At 33.2% G+C, this 20,485-nt stretch overlaps 1 protein-coding gene across 4 annotated transcripts in view; it reads right to left on the bottom strand.

The window, feature by feature from the left end:
* Positions 1–20,485, bottom strand: part of Tdrd3 (tudor domain containing 3) — a 113,650-nt gene that overhangs the window by 66,125 nt on the left and 27,040 nt on the right. For all 4 annotated transcript variants that reach the window (XM_070002881.1, XM_070002880.1, XM_070002882.1 and 1 more), the window contains exons 2-3: positions 6,157–6,241; positions 885–950 (exon numbers count right to left, since the gene is read on the bottom strand). In XM_070002881.1, the coding sequence (XP_069858982.1) occupies positions 885–950; positions 6,157–6,241 (151 nt within the window). The remainder of the gene's footprint in view (positions 1–884; positions 951–6,156; positions 6,242–20,485) is intronic.

A 20,485-nucleotide genomic window follows, 5' to 3' on the forward strand; every position in this document is an offset into this window, starting at 1 on the left:
ACATCAAAGTAAATTTCTGATGTAAGTTGTAAAGCTTTGTTTGTTCAGTTAAATATTTGCCTCAAAAACTAAAGTGATAGCAACTATCTTTTATGGTCCTCTCCATGTACTGTACTAATATTTAGAAAATATTAAAAATATTGAAAAATGTTGTTAAAGAACTTCTAAAATCATTCAGAATGTAATGTATTTGATGTGCAATAACTTTTCAAATCTGAGTGTTAAAAACTAAAAGACTACGTATCCAAACATAAAACCTATACAAGTATTTATGTAACTGACATATAATGTCCCTTAATAGTTTAAAAAGTGACCAATATCTCATAAAAAAAATCCTCCACTGACACAATGAACTGTATTCACAAAATATTAAACACAAATAGGAAATGTCATTCCTATCTAGCTTCTATCTTAAAAATATATTCCTTTATTTTAAAAAGAAAATTGTAACATGAATACATATAATTTTATATATAATAAAAATAATAGCAACAACGCAATGTACTTTTGCTAAGAAGCCACTAATACCCTCTTGTCTTAAACTTTTATATAACAAGTTTATTAAACTTAGTAACAGTTTGTTAAGGTAACTAGGATAAAAAGAACCTTTTCTAAACTCTGATTATATGTAGCAACCATCACATGTAGAGTAAGTATGCTTCAATAATTTATAATTCCTGAAACAGAAGTTTTTTTTAATGATTAAAAATCATCAGAATTTAACTTCATCTTCTTTATAAAGGAAGTCACCATAATTTTATAACTTGTTTACCATAAAATATTTTCTGTTGTAGTCTGGAAACTTAGTAGACTATATAGTAGTTTAGTAGATATTCATATTTGCTGTGGTTAGGAAAACTTAGGAATTTAATGATTTGTTTTACCTTTTCTACCTTTCCACCATTGATGTCACTGGGAAGGAATTTCTTTCCAATTGTTCTGAGATCTGTCTAAAATAAAAATATTATTATTAAAATAGAATTATAGAAAAAGTAAATCTAATCTCAAGAATAAATTTGAAATTACTTAAGATTTGTGGAACAAAAATTTAATAAATATTTTTAACTGATTATAACTTCCAAATATATAATCAGTCCTTTTGAATAATGTAGCTGTATTCATAGGTTGCTTTAAATGTGTCAGTAAAGTGAATAGCAACATGTAAAAGTCTTATATTTCTTTGTAACCATTATCTCATTCTTCTCTATTAAAAATCCCAAATATTTCAGTTTCCAGTGGCTCATGCCTGTAATCCTAGCTATTTAGGAAGCCAGTCCAGACAGGAAAGTCTGTGAGACTCATATCTCCAATTTACCACCAGAAAATCAGAAGTGGAACTGTGGCTCAAAGTGGTAGAACACTATAGCATTGAGCACAAAAGCTCAGGGACAGCACGCAGGCCCTGAGTTCAAGCCCTGGGACAAATACACACAAAAAAATAAATAATAATAAAATACCACACATGATTTTTGTAAATTGTGATATTACTGAAAAATTGATGCCATAATCTGAAATCAAATGACAGCTTCTGAATGCATAAAAATAGCAAAATTTTAACAACTAAATCCTAAAACACTTTGATATGCAGAGGATTAAAAAGCATATAGGTTGTAGTACACATAATAAAACAAACCTTCATTACAAACTGTTCAATAGAACAATGTTAATGGAGTAGCAAATAAATAAAACTTTATTAGAGTAAAATAAATTCATTTAATTATATAAGTTACAAAAAATAGAAGTTAGCAAACTAATGACTACATATATAAAAATGTACAAATATATATATATATACATATATATATATATATATAATTCAGCAAAGCAAAATACTGAAAGCAAAGCATAAGGACTAAACAATTTTACGTCATTTCTGATGTAGAAAGAAAACCCCCTCAGAGTCTACCAAAAAAGCAAAACTTTTAAGGATCGTGTCCTCTTAAGGAAATGAAAACTCAAATGAATATCAAGATGTATATTCAGAACAAAACAATCAATGCTTATGAAAGAAGTCCAATAAATGAAGATAAAAAATAATCTTAATAGAAAATGAGGTTAGAATAACCTCACTTGTTCATTTCTTAAAATATAGCAAATGAGACTTGGCGCCAATATACTCAGGAGGTTAAGATCTGAAAATTGCAGTTCAAAGCTAGTCAGGGCAGGAAAAACCTAGGAGACATTTATCTCCACTAAAACTACCCCCCAAAAAGCCAAAAGTGGCGCTATGGCTCAAGTGGTAGAACCACCACCTTGAGAAAAAGAAGTTCAGGGACAGTGCCCAGGCCCTGAGTTCAAGTTCTAGGACTGGTACCAAAAATAAATAAATAAATAGTTACTCTGTGTTGCCATAAGCACAAGAATGCATCCAATCACATAAATTTCACCTAAGTGAAAAATCTGTTATACTTAAAGAAAACAAACTACGTTATTAAAATTACAATAATGGGAAATGAACACATTTAGAGGCAGGTTCATTTTATTGGGTGTTAGAATTAAATATTCAAATAATGAGGTATCCAAGCTAGCATATAAGTAATATAACAGATTTCACAGATCCTGTACCACCTTTTACTATTAGGTTTCCTGAGTTATTTCTAAAATTCATGCAAGGATCACCCTTAATCAAAATTAACCAACTGGAACTGCCAGGCATACTAAGCCACAATACAAAACCTGTGCAACTGTGCTTTAGATATAGTTTTTATGCAGTCCCAACATAGTAACAAGGGGTAAAGAACTATCAACTAATGACATAATGTATGTCATTATGAAAATATGGAAGGACAAGTGGGTATAAAATATCTTCCTAGCATTCCCTCTATTAGAACTATTTTTGAAGATTAAATGTTAACAAATGACTTGCACACAAAGTAAGCACCCAATGAATTAGCCTTGATGTAGTGGAAAAAACAATACCAAATCTATTTCACAAAGTTGTTGTCAGGCTAAAAAAAGACAATACAGGGGGCTGGGAAGGTGGCTCAGTGGTAGAGCGCTTGCCTTGCATACATGAGGCCCTGGGTTCAATTCCTCAGCACCACATAAGCAAAAAGAAAAAAGCCAGAAGTGGCGCTGTGGCTCAAGTGGTAGAGCGCTAGCCTTGAGCTGAAGAGCTGAGGGACAGTGCCCAGGCCCAGAGTTCAGGCCCCATGACCGGACCCCCCACACACAAAAAAGACAATACATTTAAAATTTACGTGACTTTCAATGTGTTATACACAAATTTGTGGAATGCTAGTTAGGTGTAATTTACCAAGATGAAAATGACATTCTAACTCTTTAAAGATCCTAACTCAAAATCAATTTATACATACAATGAAAGCAATTTTATTATTCACATGTCATTACAGCAGGATCACTAGGACAATGACCCAGTGGCCCAGAATACTTTTAAAACTGAATATAAGGGAAAACTGTAGAAATATTTTGCCTATAAAAAAGAAAATCTAGGCTGCAATGCTTGGTAAGAAATGTATGCATTATCCTGCCCATGTAATTGTAACCCCTCTGTACAGTATGTTCACAAATAAAATTAAATTAAATTTAAAATAAAAAGAAAAACTACTGGGAAAAAAAGAAACAAGCAAAAAAATAAATTTTTATTGATAATTTTCAAAGCCTCTCTATATAAAGACAAAATATACATGTGATTGTTGTTTAGGAAATATCTACTAAGGCAAATCATTTTGTATTATATGGAAGCTCAAGGGAAACAAAAACATAATCTGCTGTAAAATTTACTAAATGCTGTTTATAAAGTTCAGTGGTCTAAGTTAAGACTGCATTATCAACTATTTCTATTAGCATAGACATCTGAAACAAACCTCTATACAGGATTTTAATGCTACTTCTTAATATTCTTAACCCCCATTTTACAATGTAAAAGTTATTAATTATTTTTAGAAGAGGATCTGAGCATAAGAAAGTCATACAGCATATCACAAGAAGCTAACTCTACAAAAAGACCTGTTTACAAGATTCACTCAAGGCTGCCATCTAGGAATTTTGCCCTAGAACTACTCCCTAAAAGTGTCTCACTGCCTAAACTGTGGCTAAATTCTCTGAGGAGAAAAAGAGGTTGCATGAAGGAAGTCTGGAATTTAGGTACATACTAGTCAGAAAGTACCTTTCTAAGCAGTCCAACAAAAGCTTGAGCTTACCATCTTATCTAATGGACTGAAACACTGCATACATGTTATTCTACTTTCCCTTCATGATCAAAAGAACAAAGCTCACAAGAGGGAGAGAAAATAGGCAAGCTTGTGCATGGAATAGGCTCCGAGTAAACATGCATATTACATATAATATAATCTATACTACAAGTCCTTCTTAATTAATGGTTGCAATCTTTAAAGCAGAAAAACAAATTCAACAGGATACTATAAACTTATGAAAATGATTAAAAAGTAATTCTCCATTATTCTAATGCCCTCAAAAAAAATCTTAGATAATAAACGATATTGAAAAACATTGCATCAGTGAATGGAGATAGAAAACAAACTCAATGAAAGCAGGTAGATGACTAGGGAAACCAAGAGTAGGAAAAGTGATCCATATGACTAAAAAGTACAGTTATGCATACGTAAAACAATTAGCTGCACTTCAACAAAAAACAATGTTAGGAAGGTCTAACATATATGCTGTGTGGGTACTGGTGTAAGACAGGAGGGTAAATAGAAAAGGTAAAGTGGGTGAATACAGTCAAGACACTTTCTGCCCATGTGTGAAAATGGAACGATGAAGTTTGTTGAGACTGCCTTGCGGGGCTGTGGAAAAGTGACAGAAGGGGTAGGTGTAATCAAGGTACATAGCATACATAAATACACATGTCAAGATGAAACCCTCTTGTACAACAAATTGACACTTATCTTAAAAAGTGATAGGTTTAAAAAGTCTATTTGTCAGCAAACACTGGTGGCTCATGCCATAATCCTAGCTACTCAGGAGGCTGAGATGTAAGGATTGCAGTTAGAAGCAAGCCCATGTAAGAAAGTCCATGAGACTTATTTCCAATTAACCACCAGAAAACCGGAAGTGGAGCTGTGGCTCAAATTGATAGAACACTAGCCTTGAGCAAAAGAGCTCAGGGACAGTAGCCAGGCCCTGAGGTTAAGCCCTACGACTGATGAAAAAAAAAAAGTGTACTTTTCTGGCACAAGTTTTTGGTTTTTTTTTTCATGTAGCTTTGGACTAGAATACTCAACTATATATTTCAGAGAAAATTATGAATTAATTCATTCAGAAAAGTATTGCAAGGCCCTCCTTCCTATGCATATAACAATATTTAATCTTGATTTTATTACAGGTTCATACTAATTATATAAAGGTTACTGCTACATGCCAAAGCATATAAATAAAAACAAATAGCAGACTGTCATAAAAATCTCTTCAACCAGAAATAAAGTTCTTTACAACATTTTTAAAAGTAATATGAGTGCAAAGAATTACTGCTGTGACAATCACAGATAGCATATATCATATTTCTAACTAATGATTACACTAAGGAAAAAAAAAAACAACTTAATCTGATGGTGGCTCACTCCTATAATCCTAACTACTCAGGAGACAAAGAGAAGGAGGATCAAGTTTCAAAGCCAACCCAACAAGCAAAAAGCTTGAGAGACCTCCCTCACGTCAATCAGTGCTGGGCATGGAAATCTATGTCTGCCTTTCCAGCTCTGCTGGAGGCTGAGTTTGGGAAGATCAAGATTCAATGCCAGCTGATGCCAAAATAAAGTTTGCAGAACCACATCTCAACAGGAAATACTGAGTCTAATAGAATGTACCTCTCATCCAAGCTATGGCCAGAAGCATAAATAGGATAACAGTTCAGGACAGCCCAGCAAACAGCAGAACCAGAGCAAAAAGGGCTGGAAGACTAGGCAGATGGAGTACCTGCTTACCAACTACTAAGCTCAAACCTCAGTACCACCAAAAATAAAAATTAACCAATAAATAAATAAATAAATAAATGACATTACCTAGGAGAGGGGAAAAAAAAAGAAAACAACTTAGTCTGGAGATGAGAGTATAGCTTGTCTCCAGAGCACTTGCCTAGCATGCAGGAAGCCCTTGGCTTCAAACCCCAAAAGCACCAGAACAAACGCTTCGTCTTTTGTTAAAAGTGTTTATAAGTTAATAAACTTAACCTACATTGAGAGCAATCAGGATGATGTCATTTACATTGATTTTGTCAGGAGAACTTGTGCAAGCTTCAATGCCTTCCTCTGAAAGATACCTGTTAAAATAAAATAAACAGCTTATTACCTAAAATCAAAATCTTGTCTGTGTAACTATTATCTTTAAGTAGCTGTACAAGGGAGGTGTCATTTAACAAAGCAGTATATGAATACAATGCATATTGATCTTTGTCACCCCTTCAATAATCTCTTCTCCTTTGAGCAACTCCAGCTTAATTTTTTATTATTATTCTAGAGGTAATGTACAGAGTGATTTGTTTTCTATTATAAATGTTTACTGCAAATACTAGGAAAGATATTTGCATAGAGACTCCCATCTTGCTTACTATTTCTCATAGAATAGAATGGACAATCCTATTTTATTTGTATGCTTAAGGAATACTGTCAATAAAATTACCCATACACTTGGTGATAAAAACTAAGTTTTGATATATTCTATAATTCAAGTTTACTTGCAAAAACATCTGCAACATCTCAAATTTTTTATAACCACCAATTTTTTTTATAACTACCAGTGCCACTGTAGACATTCTTCCAGATGTAGGAAGGACTGCTAGTCTAAGAGCTACCTCATGCTTATTCTTGATGGTGTGGTTAGCAATCCCACCACTGACCCCTACACACTGTCAGACAAACTGTACCAAAGAACATGCTTTTAAGAAACAATAAATGGAATAATTCTCAAAAGTATAGCAAGTGAAAATAAACATGAATAGTTAGGACTGTACAAAAGAACAACACAAGGCAAAGGTCTAAAAGTCTATAAGCAAGACCATAGAGATATATTCAGGAATATACACAGTATATAAATTAAATCAACAGGTACTATTAAATGCTTAATAGTACCTGTTGCAATTGCTAAACTATGATGATAAATAAAGGTAAATAGTCAAATGTGTTGCAAAGGTCTTTTGTATGTAGATGAGTCAGTAAGAATGAAGAAGTGGTAGATAGAATGATAGTATATAGTAACTGTGCAATAAAAGTACATAGTCAACTAAGTTAAAACACTGTTTCATTAAAAGTATCTGTGGTGATTTCCTTGTCCTGTTACTTTTTTCTGCTCATTAAATATATATATATAATTCTAATTAATTTTCTAAATTAAGCTTTACAAATGTCAATTAAGGCCTGTATCTATAATAATTATGAAAATCAGAAACAAGATTAGTAAAATTATACATCTTCCTTCAATGACTTTACAGTCCATGACTGTAAAGTCTCATATACAGCACAATACAATACACAAGTGGCTTCCATATAAGACCAAAATAACTGTTGAAATGTTGAAATGAAAAATTGTACAGAAAAGGAATATCATAAGCCAAAATACGAAAAAAAGAAACTACGAAGCACATTCTAGAGGTCATATCGTGGAGCATTCTAGCTGGAAACTGAGGAAGAAAGAGAAGTAAGAATAGACTGAAGTAGAATCTCAATGTTGTTTCAATTTGCATTTCTTTTATAGACATAGATGTTGAACATTTCTTCATATGTCTAATTGGCCATTCTTATTTCTTCTTTGGAAAGTCTTTAGCCCACTTTATTAATGAGGCTGCTGTTTCTTTGAGGATCTGTTTTGTGTGAGATTTAATGTTTGTGCTTTGAGTATATTTTAGATATGAGGCCCTTAACTAAACATAGAGCAATCTCATTCCTGGGCATTTACCCAAATGACCACAAACCAGCTTATACTAATGCCACCAGCACAACTATGTTCATCACAGCATTCTTTACCATAGCTAAGATAAAGATTTAATCAAGATGGCCCTCAGTGGATGAATGAATCAAGTATATATACACAATGGAAATCTCTGCTTCCATCAGAAAGAATGACATTGCCCCCATTCATAAGGAAATGGAAAGACTTGGAAAAAATCATATTAAGTGAAGTAAGCCAGATCCAAAGAAACATAGGCTATATTCCCTCAATAAGTAGAATATGTCTATCAATCTACAAGTTAATACAATGAATAGCAAAAGACAAATAATTACACCTGGACATGATTAATTAAACAGTACTCTAAACATCTGCACAGTGAGAACAAAGGAAGATATTCTTAGGAGAGAATCACAATGACTCAATAGCTATGTGCATATCGATACTTATCAAAATGAACTCCAAGAAAGGGAAACAGAGGTTGTTCATTGTACTGTTTGCAGTCATTTCTTTATTCTTTTTTCCCCCTTTGGTTATTCCCTTTTATCACTGTTTTCTATTTCTGTACCCTTTGTCTTGTATATAAGTTTGTGATTTGAGGAAAGGAAGGGGAATCACAGAAACAGTGGGACAAAGAGTAAACCAATTCAACAGTGATACTCACTAGACATTATGTTGAAAATAAACTTTACAATCTGGAAGGAAGGGGGGGTCAGTAGGGGAAAAAGTAGGAAAAAATGAGGGAGAGGGTAATAGTGTTCAAAAAGAAATATACTCATGACCTGATTTATGTAACTGTAACCCTTCTGTATATCACCTCTATAATAAAATTTAAATTAAAAATAAAAAGAATAGGTTGAGCCCAATTTAGATAGCAACACTGCACTAAGTTATATAGGTGAGATATTAAACATGGATTGAGTGAAGACTACTTTTCAAACTCCTACACAGTGGGAGATAGAATGCAATAATTAAGAGAACATTATTTCTTAGAAGTAAATTATTATAACATACAAATGAACAGGAATAGATAAAAAATAAACCAAGTTCAAATCTTCAGTTTTACAAATGAAGAAAAAATTCCTGAAGGTTTTAATTAAACTTGTCTCATAATGCAAAATTTGCTGATGTAAGTTAAAAACAAAAGTGAAGCCGGGCGCTGGTGGCTCACGCCTGTAATCCTAGCTACTCAGGAGGCTGAAATCTGAGGATCGCGGTTCAAAGCCAGCCCGGGCAGGAGAGACCGTGAGACTCCTATCTCCAATAAACCACCAGAAAACCGGAAGTGGCGCTGTAGCTCAAGTGGTAGAGCGCTCGCCTTGAGCTGAAGAGCTGAGGGACAGCGCCCAGGCCCAGAGTTCAAGCCCCATGGCCAACCAAAAAAAAACAAACAAACAAACAAAAACCAAAGTGATTCTAATTCTCTGTTCAGTAAATCAAATAACTAATGCAAATATTAGAAATACCTTCTCACCAACAAAAGCCAGTATTTAAGCAAATCAGTTTCCTAATCAATTTGGCACTACAAAGACACACACACACACACACACACACACACACACACACACACACACACACAAAGACACACACACACACACACACACACACACACACACACACACAGAGCAAATCCAATCCGTGAGATATAAAGTATATCAAATAAGAATAGTTGTAGTTCCATAGTAAAATATGAGGAAAGCAATACAACTAAAGATTAGAGATTCAAAGGTCATTAGGACAATAAAAATTTCCATCCCTACAAAATATTAAAAGAAAAAACCTAATAAAAATGCTAAAGGCAGAACATTAGAGAGAATGAGGATTTAACTTTATACACACAGTAGTAAAATATGTGATTTCCTTCAAGTGTTGGGCTTTCTGAATACCACAAATTATCAAATGTGTCTCAATCTCCATTCTATACTTTTACAATGTCTCCCTTGTTCACACTTAAGATTTTGAAAGAAAAAAAAAAAGTATTTCGGTTTTACTCTGAAATTATCAAGAAACAGAGATCTATTTGCACCTTCCCTAACAGGTTAGTGATTCTTCTATAAATAATGGACATTTTCACAAAAGGACTAAGTCTAAAGTATTTAGGGTTTATTAGCAAGCTTTATGAATAACACAATTGATAAAGTTAAAAGTAAATGCCAAAGTCTGCTTCAAGACGTACCAAAGAACTTAATGACAAGAGTCACCAGCCTTAACTGAGGTTATCAACAAAGAATGGAACTGAAAATTGGAGCAGGCGCACTAGATTTGGTCCCTCTGCAATACCTGACCAATGGACATCAAGGGAACAGAATTCTAATCAGTTCCAATGGGCCACCTTTGAGTACTAAAAATTCAAAGCAATATGGACCCTAAAAGAAGATGCAGATCCCAGAAAGCTCTCATTTACTAAACATCCAGAAAAGGCAACATTTTCCCTCAGTAGAGATTTATGGATCAATATGATATATCTAGATCAAAAACTTTTAACATCAGAAATAAAAGCTCCGAAATAATTTTCTTTCCATGCATTCCCTGAAGCAGGTAAAATCCTTGACATATACAAAGTAAACAAAGGTTTACTTGTTTTGTTGTTTTTACTTTTGTTTTGCATTACTGGAATTTGATCTCAGCCTCTTACTTGCTAGGCAGGCATTCATTCCCCGGTTTGATCTGCATCCACCTCTTATGCTTTTGTGACTTTGAGATAGGGTGTCACATTTTTGACTAGGCCCAGCTTGAACCAAGATTATCCTACTGAAACAGTCTACATAGCTAGATAACAAGTACAGCCATCATGCCATTTTATTGATTGAGAGAGCATCTCACTAACTTTGCCTGAGCTGGCTTTGATTCATAATCTTTCCACTCTCCACCTCCTAGCATCTGGAATTACAGGTGGAAACCATGGACCCAGCAATTTTCCTTTGTGTGACACTGGGAAAGCAAAGACAGAATATGACAGCAACAAATGTGATACCAGAAGGACTTCATGGCTTATTTTTCATTTTTGTTTTTGTTTTGGAGTGTGTGTTTGTGTGTGTTTTGAGGGGGGAAGGGAGTCTTTGATCTGTATTTGGTCATTTCCTACCATAATAAGATTAATATCCAAAACCAATATGGGAATTTAGTGTATGAATTCCTGCTTAGCCACAAAGAAAACAAAGATAACCAAGAATGGCAAGAATAGAACAGACAGTTGGTAAATGAATATGCTAAAAGGTATTTTTGATCTTAAAAATATGGAAGCTGTGATTTGCAATTTGCTAAAACATTTAAAAATTATTCTATTTAAACAGGTCTTTCTATTGATTGTACCTATCTTGTTACAATATTAACTGTTTGAATAGATTATAATACACCTCTGCCCAAATTTCAATTTTTCTATTATTTTTATAGGTCACCCTTGTACTATGCCAAAAGTAATCCAGTAACTGACTTGTGATTCCTTCCTGTAAGACAGAAGAAAACATCCTGTAATTTTCTATTTAAATTTACACATATAGAATAACAAAATTAATAATGTAACAAAGCTAACAAGAATTTGGGTATAAACTATGCTTCATACAACCTACTACAGATAAAATCAATATATTCAACACTGCTTACCAATACATTGGAGGAGTAAGGGAATCACAGAAAAGAAAATAAGTAGGCACACTAGAAGTAAAGTAAATGAATTCCATACCCAAATCTCTACTAAGTCCAACGAACAGGAAGATTAGAATTCTACTAAAGGTAAGTCAGAGAAAAGAGTACTATAACAAATGGTGGAAAATGAAAGGATTTTTAATATCTTTAAACAACCAACACTACTATATTATTTTCTTCTTTACATAAAGTCAACAACTATTCCAAAAGAAAGCTACCATCTTTATTTCAACAATTACAATAAGGATGGAAATCAAAGTTAGCTGAAATTTAATTTTCTCTGTAGTTTAAATACAGAGATCAAAGTTATATATTATTTAAAATTCTTCTGAGCATGAGCACTTAATGCTAATCTTAATCTTGCAAACTACATTCAATATTTTATTCAATAAGTCATTATGTAAAATGTATTTATCAGTGATTAGTTTTTATTTCTGTGTGCATAAATGTATACTTTTTGCCAAATCACTGTTTTATCACCTGCAATAAAACATTTTCTGCACATACTATACATAAGTAACAGAAAATCTATTTTAATTTTCCTACACTAGCTTTTCAGACTTATATTATGAAAATAAAAACACTAAAATCAAAGATAACACAAGAAATCATTGTAAAAATCTTAACATTCTAAAGCAAATATTTCATAAAATTAAACAGAACCAAAATTGAAGGATAAACATGCAAAATAAAAATCATTTAATTCCAAAGAATACTTTGGAATTTCTAAATAAACAATTTTCTAAATAAACAATTTCTGGAAATACTTTGACATAACAATTAATATCCATACTATTCAACTTTCAGTATTTGAGTAGCCAGACTCTCTTTTTTAAGTATTCTAACATAAAAATTAGGATTTTAAGTACTAAGAGCTTTTGTAAAGGTATATCTAATTTAGGAATATTTAAAAATGTTTAAATTCTGAACACTTAGACTTTTTGTTAAGTATTTTTTAAGAGTTGCAGTGTAGCTCAATGGCTGCATACATATGACCATATAAGATGATGCTAAGTGAAATGAACTCCAAGACATGATCACAAGGGTTTTTTTTGTTGTGGTGGTGGTAGTGGTGGTTGTTTTTAATATATAATTTGATTTTTTTGTTTCCTTTGTATATCCCTATAAAGTATATCCTCTGTTGTCACTGTACTTGATTTTGGCACCCTGGTATTGTATGTACTTTTATCTGAATCAGGGAAGGAAAGGGGAACAAGACAATGGTGAAACAAAGGACAACAGGGGAACCAATGCAACAGCGATATTCACAGTATGTTAGAAATGATATGTACAACTTGGAAGAGGGGGCCTGGGAGGGAGGTAAAGTAGGAGAATGAGGGAAGGGTAACAAGTTTGACAAGAAATGTACTTATTACCTAACTTGTGTAACTATAACCCCTCTGTACATCACCTTGACAATATTTTTTTTTTTTTAAAGAAGAGTTGCAGTTTATTAGTAAGCTAAGGCTGTACTATTTGAAAACGCCACTAGATGGCAACCTTGCTTCACAAGAAAAATATCAAACTTGCTGGAAACCAAGAATCCAAGATGTTTTAGGGGTTTCTGGCATTTGCTTTTGTTGTTAGGAGTTAATAAAAATTATAAATAAAAATTTTCTAGAATTTGGGATTTGTGATTGATAAAAAAAATCCACTCTAACTCAAAGGTATTTCTACATAACAAAAAATAATGAAAGTATATAAAGACAATTTTTTTATTCTTTTTACAATCATCCTTTGGAAATACAAAAATTTAAAGTACAAATAAATTATTAAAGACTTTTTTCTTGGAAAATGCTTACAAGGAACATTTTTAATATTATTTCAGTAGTTGCTTCTGACACCAAAATAGTAATATAGTTTTAAGAAAGTTATTAAAAAATCACAAATTTCTAACCATATTTAATGTATTTAAACATTTCCTCATACTTACACTAATCTATGTAATATTAACCCCAAAATGCTTATTTGCTATTGCTATCCTTAACTGAAGAAACTAATTATATATCACTTTTTTGAAATACCATAACTGATGTATAAAAAAAGTATAGTAGCCAAGATAACCTATGTTACTCATTTTCGCAAACCAAGCTTTCATATAAATTGAAATGTGTAAAATAAAGGCCTAGCTATTTTCATTTCATTGAGGCTATAGTTATTTCATATTTCCACACTTTAGTTCAGAGGAACTGAGAATGTTTTTGTTTTTTTAATTTAATTTTAATGTCAGGTGATGTACAGAGGGCTTACAGTTACATAGTAAGGTAGTAAGCACATTTGTTGTGGAACTTGTTACCCCTTTCCTCATTTTCCTCCCACTTTCCCTCCCTCCCATTCCCCCGCCCAAGTCATATAGTTCATTTCCAACATATTTCTGGTGAGTATCACTGTTGCATTAGTTCCCTCTTTGTCCTTTGTCTCACCATTTAAGTTGTTCCCTTTCCCTTCCCTGATTCAGATAAACATATATACAATACCCAGGGTACCAAAATCAAATACAGTCACAACCATCCTAGACATATGCTAATTATTACAAATGAGGGAAACCATTGGACCTATGTGTCTTTGGGTCTGGCTTACTTCACTTAATAAGATTTTTTCCAAGTCTTTCCATTTCCTTACAAATGGAGCTATGTCATTCTTTCTGATGTTCAGCCACTCTGGAAAGCAGTGTGGAGGTTCCTCAAAAGACTACACATAGAGCTCCCCTATCACCCAGTAATCTCACTTCTGGGCATTAGCTCAAATGACCACAAACAAAGCCATGCTAAAGCTACCAGCACAACTATGTTCATTGCAGCATTATTTACCATAGCTAAGATATGGAACCAACCCAAATACCCCTCCGTAGATGAGTGAATCAAGAAAATGTGGTACATATACACAATGGAATTCTATGCTTCCATCAGAAAGGAAAACAGGTTTTTTTAAAACAAGTTATGTACTAATAAATAAGATAACATGATACTTCTGTCCTCATCACAACACAAAGATATTAGCTACAAAACCGAATATTCAGTACAAAGGCTCACTCTGACTACTGAATGTCAGAGCAAGAACCAAGGCAAAGCCTTCTAGGATTAACCCAAGGAGACCTCAGTACATACCTTCCATGTCTGAGACAAGCACAAAAGGTCTGATAAGATGATGTTAGGCGAAATGAACCCTAAGATAAGGACACAAGTGGGTTTTTACTTTCTTGCTGTTGTTTCTAACATATTTATAAGGTGATTGTTTTGTTGCTTTGTATGTCCCTCCCCCACAGTATAACCTCTGTTCTCACTGTATTTGATGTTGGTATAATTTGGAGAGGGGAAAGGAAAAAACCAATTGTTTAAATAGGGATACAGGTGGACCAACTGCAACAATGAGATGTACAAGATGCTATGTTGAAAGACGAACTTTACAACTTTGGGGGGAGGAATGGGGGGAGTGTAGTAATCGTGGAGATAGGAGAGCAGGGATGGTAGGGGGAAAACAAAGGATAAGGCAACAATGCTTGATAAGAAATGTACTTATTACCTTGCTCATTTAATTGTAACCCCTCTGCATTATTTTCACAATAAAAAAAGTTAACATTAAAAACCATTAAAAAAAGTTAACATAAGAAATGCTAAATAGGGCTGGGAATATGGTTTAGTGGTAGAGCTCTTTCCTAGCATGCATGAAGCTCTGGGTTTGATTCCTCAGTGCCATATAAACAAAAAAAGCCAGAAGTGGCCCCGTGCTCAAGTGGTGGAGTGCTAGACTTGAACAACAACAACAAAAAAAAATGACTCAGGGACAGTACCTAGGCCCTGAGTTCAAGCCCCCCAACTGGAAAAAAAATGCTATTTACCATAGTCACATATAGATTGGAATGCATTTTATGCATTGCTCAAAGAAAGTTTAATCTGTACTTCTAGATGAGACACAAATTTTTGTGTTACCCTCTAAATATTTAAAATCACTTAATTTTTCTGAGGTTTAATCTCTTCTACAAAATGATGGAACATACTAGAAATACTGATCTAGAAGGCTACCTTAAATGTGACTGAAACAGTATGAAATGCCTAACATATACATTGTATAAACCAGACACTAAGTAAATATTAGTTTTCTTTTTAAACAGTATGACTATTTATTCCAGAAAATATCTTCAAAATACGATACCCAAAGATTTTTTATACCTTTCAACTTCACATATATGGACTGATATAGTCTGACAGAAAGGAAACTGTTGGCCCTTAATCATGCTAGATTCTTCCCTACAAATGTCCTTACGCTGCCTTCACAAACAAGCCACTTTACAATTATTCCAATAATCAACTACTTCAAATCATTTCATCTTTTGTTCCTATTTAGTTCTTCCCCATTTCCCTTGATGAAATGCTTTCTTCGCTGTCTCTAACAAATCCCTATTTGATCCTCAAGACTCAGCTCAAAAGTCTGATGTCTTTCTTCAGTCAAGATCTTCAAATAAACTTTTTTCTCAATCATTGTTCTATTACAACACATCTGGGCAACACAGTCCTCTCTTAACCAGAGTTATTCAAAGAAAGGTATCCTAAACATGACTGTCTCACTAGAAGTAGGCAATAAATGCTTGACAAAATGAACGCATTCCAACATTTCATTTTTCAAAAATGCGCTGATTGGCTGAGTCTCCATTTTCTTAATCTTAAAATGAAGGTAACAGGTACTGTCCTGTTATGGTTTAAATATATAAAGCACCTCTTAAAAGGCTCATGTATCAGAGGTTTGGTTCCCAGTGTAGCAGTGTTCACAGGAGGAGCTTTTGGGAAATGATTGGTGTACGAGAGAACTGATGTGGTTAGTCCACTTATGGATTTATAAGTTGATAGCATTATTGAGATGATAGAAATTTACCTGACAATCCTAGCTGGAAGAAGCAGGCACGTCCTTCCAGACACACCATGCCCTCGGCCTCCCCGCCTATCTGCTTTCTGGATGCCATGAGATAGGCAGCTTTGCGCCACCACAAGCTCACCGCAGCCATGCTCTGCCTCACTAACACCATGAAAAAACAAGGAACCACAGGCCAAAAGCAATCTTTTGTTCTCTGCAGTTGTTTTTCATACTTTTTCAATGGGTTTAATATATAACAAATGTTTATTCAGTGCCTCGCCTACAGAACTTAATAAATTTAAATATCAGTAAGGAAAAATTAGGCCTGAGACAAAAGACCTAAAGACCTTTTCCATTCATCTTGCCTTTTTTCCCAGCTGAATTCCAAAATGTATTTTCATTGGTACACATTCTTGTGAAGCATTTCCAATATTAATTTCCTTATTCAGAATTAAACTAAGACATCTTGGACATGTTGTATTTCTTTCATTTTCCAGTCTTCTTATAATATTTCAGCTTGGGGACTCATATCATTGGAATGAAACTCTTTCAAATTATTGAAGAATCTACTTCTAGTGGAGGGGATAGTGAATTGTGTGGGAATATATATGAAACAAAAAAAAGAAAGAAAGAATAAAAGGATAGAGGAAACGGTAAATGGAAAATGATCTCATCCTCCACTTCTCAAGTACTAAAAACACCAGGGAGGTATTTGCTCATAGAAAAACAAGAGGGAGGGAGTAATAGAAGGAAGGGAATGAGGAAAAAAATGTAAGAAAAAGTAAAGGGAAAGGAGGGAAAAACACACAAAGTTTTTCTTCCAATCTGAATGGTTTGTATCAACATAGCAAACATAGATATTAGGGATCTAAAACAAATAAGCCCATTTCATTATAATATCTCCAGGTATAAATGTGAGTTACTTAGTCACCCATTTGGTCACTCCAAAGCAGAACTTTACAGTGGAAAAAGATCTAAGATTTCCTACCATATTCTGAAATGTGAAGTAATAATCAAATGCCATGCATACCTGAGAAAAGCCTATGAAAATCAAGTAAGTATCAAGAGTAACTAACAAACATGAAAAACTATATGAAGAGAAATACACTGTTAGGTGATTTTGTCACTGTATTTACACAGACCTAGATGGTATAGCCTTACTAGATAGATATCTGGAAGAGATGGAGTGTGAGACTCTGTGTGTGTGTGTATACATACATATATTTGTATGGCTATAGTATAGCCTATTATTATAGGCTGAAATGAAAAGTACTAAGTCCTGCTCTCATACAGATTCCTTGTAAGGTAGCCAGCATTAAAAAGTTCCAGGGCCATGATGAACCAAACACACAAGAGTAAATTAAGCATAAGAAAAATTATATAATAAGTTGACATTGTAAACACAGATGCATAAGGCTCATGCTAGCTAGAGAGGCACTCCACCACTTGAATCACATCTCTAGCCTAGAAGGAACAAAAATATTAATAAGCAGCATGGAGGATTGTATTCTAAAAGAAGTGAAAAATGTATAGTAAATTAATCATGTACAATCATTTATTATCAAGTATCACACACAGTACATAATTACATTGCTACATTTTTATAGATCAGTAGCACAGCATTACCACTAACAAGTAATGTGTTGTATTACCATATTTACCTTGGCTATGTCACTAGCCAACAGGAAAGTTTCAGCTTCATTACACTTCAATGAGACAAACATCATACATGTGGACTCAATTACTAAATAGCAATTAACAATAAGCTATATCAACTTATTTAAGAAATAAATATAGAAAAGCTAGTATAGACCAAATACTATTCCAGGTCCTGAGGATTCCACAATGAGCAAGACAAAGTCTCCACAGGGAGACTACAAATAAAGCCACATGAGTAGAAGGCACAAGCATTGTGGGGGATATGACATATTAAAAAATACTTTAAACTATCTACAAAATAGTCTTACATAATATTTGTATATTCTGTGTTGTAAAAAAACTTTTTAAAAAATACATGCACAAAAATTATTACAGTAATACTTCTGAGAAAAGAAGTACTTCTGGGATAGAACCAAAGATGTGAGTCAAACGTACTTCTACATTTTTTTATATAATTAGAAAAAAAAAAGGAATAGATGCCAATTACTGCAGTTTTAATAACAATTCTTACTGCAATGTTAACAACAACTACTTGGGTGTTTAAACACTGTAATTTGTTATATTATTAACTAGAAATAAAAAGGAAATGCAAATAATTTAGAGTTTTATGTTTACCTAACAAAGGTTATACAAAAGAAGAATATAGAGAGGAAATTATCAAAAGAAAAATGTTAAAGAAAAATACTAGTAGTATCTAAAGATCCCAAAAAGTTCCCAACAAATTATCACAATAAGGGGGAGAAATACTCAGATATATATTTGTGAATTTTCATCATGTCAAAGATAAAGAGAAAAGATTCTAGAGAAAGCAAAAAACTACTAAGTGAAAAAAAACTAGGCTAGCACCACACTTTTTATAAACAATGCCCTCTAGATTATAAAAGAAAATGATTTCTTATAATTCTGTAACCATCAAAAATGTCACTCCAAAGTGAGTTAGATAATTATAGTTTCAGATATGAAATTGCAAAGACATTTACTTTTTTTATCCATTCAGAGGAAATAAAATTACATGAGGATATGATCTAACAAGGAAATTAAATAAACTAAGAAAGAATGGAACCAGTGAATAAGTAAAACCCAGAAGACTGATAAATTGAAATTCCAAGAGATGAACAGCAGAACTAAAGAAGCACTGAAGAGTACTTCAAAGAAGAAAGAAAACACTTAAGAAGAGAAAATTCAACACATTCTATCACTTTCTCTCAATATTAGTATACTGGCATTTTGAATTGGACAACTATTTGTTGGAGAGAGTTGTGATATATATTGTAAGATGTGTGTTTAGCAGCATCTATGGATTCTATATACTAGTAACACGCTGGAATTTTAATTTCTTCATGTTACCAAATATGTCCAGGTAACCTCTGCCCCCAATTGAGAATATGTGCATTAGAAGAATCAGAAGATAAGGCAGTGCAAGAAAAAAAAAAAAGCAATTCGAAACTTACAAAATACACACATACACAAACACACATATATACACACACACTCACCCAAAAGAAAGCTGTATAAAAAATAAAATCAGACTTCACATGTTTTTCTACAAAGAAAAGTTGCAGTCATGATTTAAAAGCTTAATTTTGAGTGCAGCATCAACAAATAGAAAAGACATTAAATATTTAATTATAGTTGCATGACAATTCACATATCATTCACCTTGGCTTTGTAAAAATATGAATAAATAGGTAATTCAAATTATAAGCCGTTAGAAATAATTTAATGTATTAGCAAAGAAAGATAAGTAAAGAACAAAGTTAAAGCTGAAGAGCTGAGGGACAGCGCCCAGGCCCAGAGTTCAAGACCCACGACCGACAAAATAAAAAAAAAAAAAATCTATCTATTAAGAACAAAGTTAAATTAAAACTTATGAAATCATAACAGCCTGACAATACGATATTATTCTGAATATACACCAGAAATATTTAAAAGTAGGAAGAGGGAGAAGAAAGAAAGACAGAGGTTTTCCATTATAAATGCTTCTCTAACAGTCATTTTAAAATATAATCATACATTACTGATAAAAATTTTATGCAAATTTTAAAAACCCAGTATCTTTTACAAGAAGAAATCATGAGTTACATGAATTAAAATAGAAGTCATCCTGAAATTTCACTGTAATCTAACTTTATAAATGCTATCAAAGAGCTACTAACTCAAATTACTCAAAAATATGAAGAAAAAGAACTTATCAAAGTTATCATTAGATAAAATGAACTCTTTAACATCAAAACATAATTTGAGCTGGGTACTGGTAGCTCATGCCTGTAATCCTAGCTACTCAGGAGGCTGAGATGTGAAGATCTCAGTTCAAAGCCAACCCAGGCAGCAGATTCTTATCTCCAAAAAAAAAAAAACACCAGAAAACCAGAAGTGGCAAGTAGCTGAAGCGGCAGAATGCTAGTCTTGAGCTGAAGAGCTGAGGGACAGCACTCAGGTCCGACACACAAAAAAAAAAAAAAAAAAAAAA

This window comes from Dipodomys merriami, unplaced genomic scaffold, assembly GCF_024711535.1.
Source record: "Dipodomys merriami isolate MVZ:Mamm:240054 unplaced genomic scaffold, mDipMer1.0.p SCAF_6, whole genome shotgun sequence".
Lineage (NCBI taxonomy): Eukaryota > Metazoa > Chordata > Mammalia > Rodentia > Heteromyidae > Dipodomys > Dipodomys merriami.